This window comes from Heteronotia binoei, chromosome 5, assembly GCF_032191835.1.
Source record: "Heteronotia binoei isolate CCM8104 ecotype False Entrance Well chromosome 5, APGP_CSIRO_Hbin_v1, whole genome shotgun sequence".
In the NCBI taxonomy this organism is placed as follows: domain Eukaryota; kingdom Metazoa; phylum Chordata; class Lepidosauria; order Squamata; family Gekkonidae; genus Heteronotia; species Heteronotia binoei.
Window position 1 is genome coordinate 55,416,286 of NC_083227.1, and position 12,367 is coordinate 55,428,652.

The 12,367-nt window shown below is 43.3% G+C and overlaps 1 protein-coding gene across 1 annotated transcript in view; it reads right to left on the reverse strand.

Annotated features, from left to right (window-relative positions):
* SUCLG2 (succinate-CoA ligase GDP-forming subunit beta) overlaps positions 1–12,367 on the reverse strand; it is a 330,332-nt gene that overhangs the window by 240,740 nt on the left and 77,225 nt on the right. Inside the window, exon 2 of the mRNA XM_060239508.1 lies at positions 7,578–7,719. Coding sequence (XP_060095491.1) covers positions 7,578–7,719 — 142 coding nt within the window. The remainder of the gene's footprint in view (positions 1–7,577; positions 7,720–12,367) is intronic.

The window sequence follows — 12,367 nt, forward strand, 5'->3', positions numbered from 1 at the left end:
TTGTTTTTGGTCTCCCACTCTGTATCCACCCCTACCCCTCTTTAATGCATAATGCTTATGCTTTTTCTTTTTATAGTTAAAATCAATAAAAATTATAAAACGCAAATGTAGCTGTTTATTTAGAGGCAGGGAAAATTTGCACTGATACTGATATTTTTAGTCTGTTACCTTCATCCCATCTGTCTCCTCTGAAGTTCAGCCACGCACTCGACACAGACAATAAAACCAAAGCAAATATTAATGATACATTATGGTTGTTCCCTCATGCTGGAATTTCATAGATAGGCACTCAAATCCCTTGGCTTATTCAATGTTAAATATAGATATAAAAAGACAAATTTGTTTATTTTGAGTCTCCTTCAAGAAGGAGATCAGGCATAACAGAATGTTTTCAACATTGTACAGAACATGTTTTTCTTTATTTGTTGGATACTAACAGAATCTCGACTTGAAGTATAAAAAATGACTTAATGTTGACTCATAAGCAGCGCCTTCTTGCAAAGCAGTTTCATCAGATAATTGTTTAATAGTGTACAAAGCTAGAAATCCTTTTACTAGACAGAACTCCCTCTGAGGGCAAGTATTAATGGTGTGCCTTTAATTTTCTAGTCATCTGCTGTGCTTTGTTGGGGGAGGGGGATGAAATACACCAGCACCTTTAAACTTGTTTACAAATCTTTATTCTCTTTCCCCTTTCCCACTTTTTAGTGTATTTTTGACATGGTTCTTGCAAAACCATTAACTGAGTTGTTTTTCTGAGTGTTTCTTTTTTGCCATCAAGTTACAGCTGATTTATGTCAATCCCATGGAGTTTCCAAGGCAAGTGGAATTTATGGCATTAATGCCCAGGATTGATTTGCCTTGGCTTCCTAGAGACAAGGAAGGCACGAGGCCTTATTTCATTGTTGAAGCAGCTAATTAGGAGGAGTGATTTGGCCTCATATATTCTGACAACGCCTCCACCACACTGGCTTTTCTGTTGGCTGCTGATCCACCTGCTTTCACTTCAGCATCATGGGATTAAAAAAGGTAAAGGTAGTCCCCTGTGCAAGCACCAGTTGTTTCCAACTCTGGGGTGACGTTTTCATGGAAGACTTTTTACGGGGTGGTTTGCCATTGCCTTCCCCAGTCATCTACACTTTCCCCCCAGCAAGCTGGGTACTCATTTTACCGACCTTGGAAGGATGGAAGGCTGATGGTTGCTAATCTCAAACACGGATTTTTGGGGTTTCCCCTGTTTGGCTATTGAAGGGGGGGGGGGGGTTTGCCTGCTTCTTGATGCTGGGGGAAGGAGGGGTGTTAAATAGGCCTGGTCTATAGACTGTTTAGGCCATAACTAATTTGTCAGGAACAGGGCAGGCTGATCACAATAGGCAGGGATGATCAGCAAGCACCCTGAGGCATCAGCAGGGACAGAAAGTGAGTCTGGAACAATGTATCTCTGTCCGTGCAGCAGGTTATGGCTGGGAAGGAGTGCCCTCAGTGCTGAGCAGCACCTTTCTGAATCTGGTAGTAGTCACATGGCACATCAGTGGGAGGGGATAGCACTGAGCACCTCTCAGCATATTGTGCACAGACAATGATAAACAAGGCCAGTGGAAGATGCAGGGTGTCTGGAGTCAGGGAGGGTTTGTCCAACAAAGGCCACCATTACAAGACTGCCTAGCATAGCCCACCAATTTAAATACATTAGCACATTTAATGATATAATATAGATCTGTATAAATAATTAATTCAATAAACTAGTTAAAGCCAATATTGTTATCTTGTGTCTTCAATGGGGGCGGGGCGGTGCCAAGGCAAGAAAAAAAAACAGAGGTGGTTTGCCAATCCTTGGCCCCGCATTGGTACCCTGGCCTTCCTTGGTGGTCTCCCATCCAACTACTAACCAGGGCTACCCTACTTAGCTTCCAAGAACTGGCAAGATCAGGCTATCCTGGTCTGGGCAGTAATCAAGGGGTGTATTAAATACAGTAGATGTTCTTCAATAACATAGCCAAAGATGTTAACACTCATTTTAACCACCAAACTTCTAGTTTTAAACTGTGTGTTGGCATGTTCTTCTTAACTACAAGTTTATCCTACTACCCATGACACTCTCCTACAAGAATCCCTATTCCACAGTTGTCTCATTGCTTAAATGCAAATTACCAGTAGATACAAATCAACATTTCACAATCTTTTAATCATATCTAATCAGAGATGCCCTGCAAGCTCATGACTTCTTTTTCCTCAGACCTGCATACTCATCTTCTTCATCTCCCTTTTTCAGTCCCAGCTATATGATCATGATGTCTGCATCTGACTGACCACCAGCAATAAGAAGTTTTAACCACAGTCAAACCATGATTAGCAACTAGTTTTAGATTCCCATTTAGAAATAACAATTTTGGGTAACATTCTGACACCATAAAGCATAATATCTATGATGGGATTTGTGTCCACCAATGCAAGTAACAAATTATGACTTGCACAGAACCCTCAGGTTGGGACCAATGCTCCCTCTAAGCTGTGGAGTCTTCTGAGCAAATATTCTACTTTGCGAGTTACTGGCATTAAAACTGTGAACTACTGCATAGTTTGCTCTGGGGCCATTTTTCCTGAGCTAAGATAAAATATGTGAGCCAGAGGCTAAAAACCATGAGCTAACTCACACTAACTCAGCTTAGAGGAAACACAGGGGGCCCACTGTTCTTTAATTTGTCATAAATGATCTAGAATTGGAGATGATCAGTGCAGTGGTTCAGTTTGCAGATGCTGACAAATTATTCAGGATGGTGAAAACTAAAGCAAGTTGTAAAGAGTTCTAAGAGTTCCAGCCTGGGTGAACAACAATGTGGCATATGAAATTCAATCTAAATAAGTGCACGGTGATGCACACTAGACAAAAAAAAATCTTAACTTTAAAGCAACACATGAATGGGGTCTGAACCAAGAGGAAAGGCTAAAGAGGCAACAGTTTTCCAGTTTACAAAAAAAGACAACTGGGTGAGAAGGTTTATAAAACTACACATAGAGGTTTATAAAACTACACAGAGGTGGAGAAAGTAAATAGAAAAGTCATTCTCTCTCGACTCCAAAATACATGAACTTCAGCTCAATGAAGCTGATGGGCAATATATTCAGTACAGGCAAAAGAACATAATAAAATTATAGAATTTACTGCCAGTGGATTCTGTGATGCCCAATGGCATGAAAGGCTTTAACAGGAAATTGGGTCAAACTGCCATTAGTCATGGCTACTAGCCAAGATGACTACATCCAGAAACAATATACCTCTGAATATCCATGCCAGGAGACAACACCATGAGCAGCCCTGGCCTTTATGCCTTGTTGGCCTTCCAGGGCAATTGGCTGGCCACAGCGTGAAAGAGGATGCTACACTAGATGGACTACCAGTATGATCCAGCAGGGGACTGTACATTCCCATCTACGACAATCCAAATGACAGGGGTGCCAGTTCACTACATGAAAAGATATGATAAATACCCCTTGATGTATAAGGGCAATAGAATAAAAGCAAAAGATCATTTTTGAAATGTGTTCCTCCGTCTAAATTCCAATTTCTAAGTAGACATGACAAATGATGGCACAGACAACAGCAAGGCTTCTGTTAATTAACATCTCAGTGGAGCATGCAAGGCATTTCATAGCTCCACCAATTCCCTTTACACTAAAAGACAAGTGTATTAAATAATCCAGTTAATTCACTGAGCATTTGATGCACTGAAAGAAAACAAACAGCATTACCACCATGAGTGAAGGAAATGTGTTTTTGGAGATGAACACAGAGACACAACAGGCAAGTTCAATAAATGAAGCATGCACATTTCTGTCACTGTACATGATTGGCTACGTTTATTTTTATACCTCTTTGCCTCCATGTTTCAAAAACCACTATAAATGCACTATTTTTCTCCCTAGGTGAATAGCCTTGTAATCATATAAACATCATATTGCTGAGATCAATGGCAGTAACATCAATAAATCATGGAAATGCCATGCAGTGAGACCATTACAAATCTAGAGATCTCTCTCCTTTTATTATGACAGGCGCATGTTTTCCTCCTGTCCTGTTTACAAGACTCTCATTCATACATCTCACCACATCTTGAGTCAAAAGTAAGCAGCAGTTATGGTACAAGGTCTATTCTGAACTCAGGTGTAGTTAAAGTGAGTTAATGATAGAAGAAAAGAAGGGAGATTAAAAACCAGTGGATTTAGAGTCTTACAGAAGAGCATGTTCATTTTATCTGCTGAAATGGTACATGCTGTCTTATTCTAATCTGAAAGGCAATCACTAAAACAGTTCTGAGCTATGCAAGAGTAAGGCTGCATATGGAAAACTCAAACAAGTTACTGACAATACAGACTCGTGAATGTGCTATTTTCACATTCTATAAAACAAGAGAGCCCACATTGTTCCCAATGCCACCCTGCTATTCCAGGACCAGTAACACATTCTGAAAGGGATGACATACTGATCTTCTTCCAACCCGTATCTTACAGTAACAGGAGCTGGAACAATGGCATGTTCCTGTGTGACAGTCTCATTGAAACCCAAGTGGGAGGTGTCACATAACAATAATTTGTTATGAGGGCCAGATCTGACATAAATGAGACCTTGCCAGGCCAGGCCATGTCAGGCTGGGCCATGTGTATTCCTAGGTAGCAGAGATATAAATTTTACAAAGGGCACAGACAAACAAAAAGTTAAAATAAAATAAAACATGCTTAAAACATTAGCATTTGTTGGTTTTAAAGGTGCTTTCTTTGTATTTCTCCCATGAGATCCAGGGAATTGCGCAAAGGAAACGCTGGCTCTTTCCTTCCTTCCTCAGGGGACCAGAAGGAGGAGGAGCCTCAGCCACTAGAAGGAAGAGAGGCTTGGTTCAGTAGCTCTGCTGTGCAATTGAGAGAGCCTGGAAAAGCAAGCTCTGCCTTTGAGTCTCTGCCTTCCCCCCTTCCTCCCCAAGGGAAGAGTCTCAGCCAATGGAGAAAATAGAGGCTTGGCTCTGTAGCTCCTGTGCAATTGGGCAAGCCTGTCAAAATAAACTGCGATGCAGAAGGGAGCAAGAGAGTGGGAGAGGGAAGCAGATGACAGCCAGTTGCTCAGGGGCCTGATAGGAGCCCCCTAGGGGCCTGATTCAGCTTCTGGGCCACATGTTTGACACCCCTGGGTTACAGTGTCAATTCCCACCAGATACAGCTGAACATTATAAATTGCGTGGCTCTTTAAATCCACTGATGTCAACAGGCTTAGAAGGGTGTAACTGTTTAGGACGTCACTGTAAAGGGTCCCTGCAGCAGATGTTAGCAAATACCCCTCTGTGATGGACAAGCAAAGTTCAGCCTCTCCCTAAAAGGAGCCAGTGAGAGCTAATGGAATGCTGAGGGAAGGAGACTTGAAAAAACAGCAGTTGAAAAATCAGTTAGGGGTTAGTAGCTGATAAGTAGACAGCTTAAGCCCAGAGGTTAAAAGAGGGTTTTCTTACTGAGGAGAATTGGTTAGAACTGTTTGGGACAGGCTGAAAATATTATATTTGTAACTAAAGGATCCCAGTTGTAGGTATAAGATCTTGGTTCAAAAGTTCAATGGAAGTGAAATATTGTTTCTTAGACTTTTACTTTCGTCAGTCAATTCTTCTTATAAATAAAGTTTCTTATTTTGATTCATCCTGTGGGCATTGTGTCTAAGGGAAAGAAGCACACACACAATTTTATAACTTGACCTATATTATAGGATATGAATGAATGCTGGCAACAAGTGAACGGGACACTGTTTGAGCCCCAACCTCAATAGCTGCATGAGTGAAGGCTGACACTTTGAGCCAGCTTGTCTCTGCTGAATAGACCTGAGAACTGGTGCCTAGTGAGTATTCTAACTTGGGAACCCACAGCCAAATGGGAATATTACACTGGAGAGCCATTACCAATGAGTAGACCACAGGGCAGTGGGGGGAGAAGCTTGCAATGCCATTTCAATGTTTTCCCAGGCTCAAAGCTAGGGCTTTTTCGAGCAGGAACACACAGTTCCAGCTGGCTTGGTGTCAGGGGGCGTGGCCTGATATGCAAATAAGTTCCAGGTGGGCTTTTTCTACAAAAAAGTGCTGCTCAGAATTTTGTATATTTTTAGTTTCTGCTGTGATTCTTGTGCTTTTTTTGATGTTTTATTTTACACAAAATATTGCATGAGTTTTAAGCACGTTTGTATTTTAAGTTAAAAATAGTATATTTAATTGTGTTTGTCTGTTTCCTTTATAAAGTTTATATCTCTGCTACCTCACATTACATTTTATGACATACATGGCCTGGCCCCACACATTCCTATTTGTGTCAGATCTGGCCCTCCTAACAAGTGAGTTTGACTCCCCTGTAGAGAATGGCAGGCACTCTGTGTGAGTTGACACACCTTCTCTGCCTGAGATGGCAAAGAATTATCTAATCTGAATAGGGGCTGCAGCCCACCAATCACAGTCTCATTTTCAAAGCTGGATTCATCATCTTGGTTCTTTCAATGTCTCTGAAATCACGTTTTTACTAGTTTTATCCACCATGTCAAAAGGTCAACAATCATGCAAGCCAATTCAACTTGCTGAGGCTGATGCAGATATGACACTCCTGAATGTGAATACTCCCACATTCACTTTACAGCACACATGTAATCCTATTGAAATACCATTGAAATCAAAGTGGCCATTTGTGCAGGCAGTTCTATATACTCAAGCAGAATGAACAAAGAATTCTCGTTGGGCCTAGAGCCCTCAAACCATCTAACAGGACTTAACAGTCTGGTAACTAATCACTGACAACTGGTCATTTAGCTAAATAGCAATTCCTTCTGGGCAATCTATAAACCAGCAACACAAGAAACCTTGTGAAACAGTCTGCAGATATGCATAATGATGGTAAGGTATGCCTCCCCCCCACCCCCCATTTGGATCTTATTGCAGTTGTTTGTGAGGCTGGTTTTGCAAGCATTCACACAGATTCAACAAGGAAAGTTGCTAGAGAGTTAATTAACAATGAACAAACAATGGAACACCTGCCCCCACCGGGGCTAAATAAACTGATTAGAATATATATTGTACCTCTGCATCCTTTACAAGCATTCTTTACAACAGCCCTCCCACCTTCTGACTAGGATAAAAGGATTTCACTTCTACTCTACTATGTCTGACGAAGGGAGCTTTGAGTCTCAAAAGCTTACACCTTGAAATTCTCATCTGTCTCAGAGGTGCTACTGGACTCAAATCCAACTGTTCTACTGCAGACCAAGACGGCTACCCTCTGAAACCATCTTGCTTGGATACACTATGTTTATATGTTACATTCTATTACATCCTGTTAAAAGCCTCAGGGAACAAGGGAGATTTTAAAAAATACAAATAAACAAATAAAACTGCAAATGAAATGAAGCTCATTATCTGTGGAATATTTCTAATCTCTCAAGAATAAATGCGCCCAGACTTAAAGATTGTGTGCAACACAATGCATGTATTTACTGCAAAGCCATTTTAATTTTCCAGGCTAGTTTACAACCATCACAGATTTCACCCAACTACTAGCCTACTTACTGAGTCTCTTAGCAGCCTCGAGTGCATCATTTGCAGTGTCAGCCACGAAGAATCTCTGAACTGTGACCCCATGATCAGCCATCAGTTTCTTACTCTGGTATTCCTGCAGGTTTAGCCATCGTCTAGGGGTTAATTGAACAGACTAGAGAAACAAAATGGGGGAGGAAGAAAAAAAAGGCATAATGTTCATTATGAATAGTTCATGCAACAGTCAGCCTGGCTATTAAACTTTGTGGTTGTGGTCACCTGTAACAAGCAAACAAACAAAATGGGGAAATTACTAAATATTTTGCAGGTACTCTCCTATCTGCATGTTTATGTGCTGACTATTCTGAAACCTAAGCAGCCCTTGAATTCAGTAGGAGTGTCAAGCATGCTATTTCTAAGTGTTGGTTCATCCATGCTTCCTCCTTCTCTTCCTTTTCTTCCTTTCTTTCAGTAAATGCATACTAAATCTCCCTGCCTCAGGAGATGTAAGTAACCTTGTATAAATAATGTAAAATGCCTCTCCCACAGATTCTCACCAACATGTCTTATCAGCCAGTAGAGAATGTGTGAGAAACAGAGATGTGCACATTCCTTAGTAACCAAAGAGATAGTTGATAGTAGCCTTTGAACCCTCAATGCAATTTGCATCTTTATGTTATTCTTTTGAAGTTATTTGTAACCCTGCCTTTGAAGTAGCCTTTAAGATACTATGCAATGTGTAGATCTGTATTACTTCCAAAGTTTCAGTCCTTTGAACAAGTCATGGAGTTTCAATAAAACAAGTCTTTGATTTAAAACAAAAGACTGATTATTTTGAAATATCGATGCTTGACATTTTGGAAATAATCCTTCTTGGGAATTTAACCAAACTGGCAACATTCTAACCCTATGGCGGAGAGAACTCCAGATAACGGCAGATTCCCTACAACTCTGGATAGGATATGAGGCAAGCCCAGAGGGGAAGATGCCAGGGTGCGGACACTGCTGTGGCACATTATTGATGCTTGTTGAGTCACGGGGAGAGGGTCCCCCCTACATATCCAACAACTCTTCATCACTCCCAAAGTGTGGGTCCCCAGAACCTCCACCACCCTGATGGATGAGGTACCGGCTCGGAGAGAAGCAATCCTGGCACAGCCATCTCGACGGGTGAGATCGGGGGAAAAGAGCGGCCAGGATGGCGCGAGAGCCGGGGGCGGAGGTGGTCAAGACGAACCGAGACCAGATGAGGAGGAGGAAGATGGAGATGACCCAGACGGTCCATGCCCGGACGATGAGGAAGAGGAACCCAATCCTGATGACAGAGGGCTCATCCAAATGGTGAGGGATGAGATGGCTGAAATGGCCAAATGCCTGAGAGATGAGATGCAAGCCTATGCTACGTTTATGGTGCAAGAGATGAGAAGGCAGCTGGAGAGAGTACTGCTGCCAACAGACCCAAGAGGAGGGCCAATACCCCCTCTGGCGAGGCAGCCGGCCGCACCGCCGCCTCCGCTACCCCTCATCCCTCGAGATAATGGGAGAGGAAGAGAATTGGACGCCACCTTTGATGGAGATCCTGAAGAGGTGGAATACTTCTCCATTCAAGCCAATAGCTTCATGCACTACTGGGGAAACACCTTCCCTGATGAATTCAACAGAGTGGATTACCTGGGGTCGAAGCTAAAGGGGGCTGCGAAGCGATGGTACGTAAGCCTGTATAAGATTAGGAGCCCTGAATTGGGCACAGTGGCCGCTTTCCTCCAAGCTCTACTAACTCAATATGAAGACCCCCTCCAAGAAACTAGAGCCCTCACCACCCTGAGAGACTTGCAGCAGGGATCTAAATCTGTATGTGAATACGCTGTCGAGTTCCGGGCCAACACAGCCAAAATCCGGGGTTGGAACGAACTAATTAAGATAGAGCAGTTCCAGAGGGGCCTGAATGCAAGTGTACTGGATCGGGCGCTGCAGCAAGCATGCCCCACCACACTGGTGGGGTGGGTGCAACTAGCCAGAGAGGTTGAAATCAATATGAAATGAGTGGCCTTGCAATGGCAACAGCAGCAAGGGGGGAAGGGGGGATGTGAGTCTCAGTCAGGGGCAAAACCAGATGGGAAAAAGGCCAGTACCACCGAGGGAGCAACCAAGCCGGCTACTCCCCACTGCTGCTTTCGGTGCAGAGACCTAAACCATCTGGCCGCCAATTGCCCAGAGCGACCTCGAGGCCCCCCCTCACCCAAAACCTGGAGCCCCTAAGGCGAAGAAGACCAAAAGCTGACCAAAGGATTCGGCAAAAGGAAGCACCGCGGCCGTGACCTCGGTGGGAGAAGAAACCATCATCATCGATGAGCTGAGTGAGATGTCCTGGGAGGATGAGCCAGTGGGAAACGGGGACGACCTGCACTGAGAGGTGCTGAGCAGCAGGACACGGAACTAACGACACCATTAAGGGTGAGAATAACCGGAACTTTATTTTTCGTCCCCCTGACTTGGTTAAATCCCAAACTAAAGAGATTTATTCATGCTCGGGTGCTACTCGACTTGGGGTGCACGAGAGACAAAATTATGCCTAAGTTGGTGGAAGCCTTGGGCCTCCATAACATCCCCTTACCATACCCAATACAGTTCGAGAAAATGGATGGAACTATAATGAGAGGGGAACCATGCACCGAGCAAACTCAAGAAGTACCAGTGGGAATAGAGAATCATGGGACACAGAATTATTTGTGATAGCCCCCTCTTCCTCGTTTGACATTGTATTAAAGGTAGGGTGGCTGGTGAAACATGAGCCTGACATAAAATGGGGGGAACAAACCATAGGCTTTACAAAAAAAAGGTGTGAACACCACCACTGGAACAAGGATTGGGGATTCGATCCACCCCCCCAGGAACGAGAAACTGTGCTTAACCATAGAGGAAGTATGGTCGATCCCTAAGGAGTACCGAAACTTAAAAAGAGTATTTAGTGAAACCAATGAACTTCCCTCCCACAGGAATACTGATTGTGCTATAGAACTAATCCCTGGGCAGGAACTCCCAAAAGCTAAGCTTTACACAATGGGGTGGGCAGAAAAAGCCACGCTACAGAAATTTTTGGACAAGAAGTTAAAGAGAGGTTTTATCAGACCGGCTACCGCCCCTCATGCCGTTCCGGTACTTTTCCGGAAGAAGGAGGACAGGGGGCTTCGGCTTTGCATGGATTTTAGGGGGATTAATGGGATTTCCACCTCAAATGCGTACCCAGTACCATCGATAAAAGACTTACTAAGCATAGTGACAGAGGGAAAGATTTTCACCAAGTTAGACTTGCGGGATGCATATTTCCGGGTACGCATAAAGGAGGGAGATGAATGGAAGACTGCGTTTAATACACCTATGGGACAATTTGAATATTTGGTCATGCCGTTTGGATTACAAGGAGCCCCGGGGTCTTTCATGAACTTTATCAATGAACTTCTACGCCAATCTTGTACAGAGGGGTAGTGGTGTACCTGGATGAAATAATGATCTATTCCAAGGATTTACAATCAACATGTGAAATTGGTCTGGGAAGTGTTAAGCACCTTTTACGAGAATCAACTGTATGCCAAATTGTCCAAATGTGAATTCCACAAGATGGAACTTGACTATTTAGGATATAGGGTGCCCGGAAAGGGACTGGCCATGAACTCCACTAAAATCCAAGTGCTATTAGATTGGGAACCCCCGAGGACACGTAGACAGCTCCGATCTTTCCTCAGATGCGCAATTTTTTACCGTAATTTGATACAAGAGATTGCGCAAACATTGCTACCTCTAACTGATCTCCTCAAAACAAAGGGGAAGGGCCCGGATGCCAAATGACCGGGAGCTAAACTAGAATGGACGGCCAAATGCCAAGAAGTATTCAATAAACTAAAAAGACTATTCACTAGTGAGCTTATCTTAACTCACCCAAACGAATTAAAACCCTTCGTGGTTCAATGGGACACCTCTGATGTCATTGTGGGGGCAATTCTGATGCAACCCAATGAAGAAGAGACATTAAAGCCTTGCACTTACATTTCCAAAAAATTCACTCATGAATGGAGGAATTGGCCAGTTTGGGACAAAGAAGCATTTGCAGTAACTTTCGCTTTAAAGACATGGAGATCATGGCTAGAAGGAGCGAGAGTCCCATTTGAGATGTATTTATTTATTTATTATTACATTAAACTTCTATCCCGCCCTCTCTGCAAGCGGACTCACCATAAAAATCTGGAAGCACTTACAGGTCGAAGGAAACTAACCGAAAAACAAATCCGGAGGGCAGGTTTCTTTGCCAAGTTTGATTTTACCTTGAAACATATCCCAGGTTCAAAATATTTTCTAGCAGACGCCTTATCCAGACTCCCCCAGCACAATAGTCAAAAGGAGGAGGGTAACTGACTCTCTCATCCCACCAAGCCAGCTAGGAGGGGCCGTGAAAATCGTGAAGAAAAGTGTGTGGGGGGGAGGGGAGATTAATTGCTGAAGTAGAAAAAGGGGGAGTCAGCAAACCAGAGGGAGTCACAAAAGGAGAAGGGGGCTTCTGGTACAGAGAGGGTAAACTTTATGTACCTGAAAGCCTTAGAAAAGAAGTACTACAGTTCTGTCACAGTGGTAAACTTTCGGGACACTTCGGATATGTAAAAACACTGCACTTGATGAATCGACAGTTTTGGTGGCCATTTACGAAAAAATACATTTCCAACTATGTAGCCTCGTGCCCAATGTGTATAATGGCCAAGAAACGGGGAGGGAAACCACCAGGACTATTGCAGCCCTTAGAGACAGCTACCCGACCGTGGTCGGTAATTTCC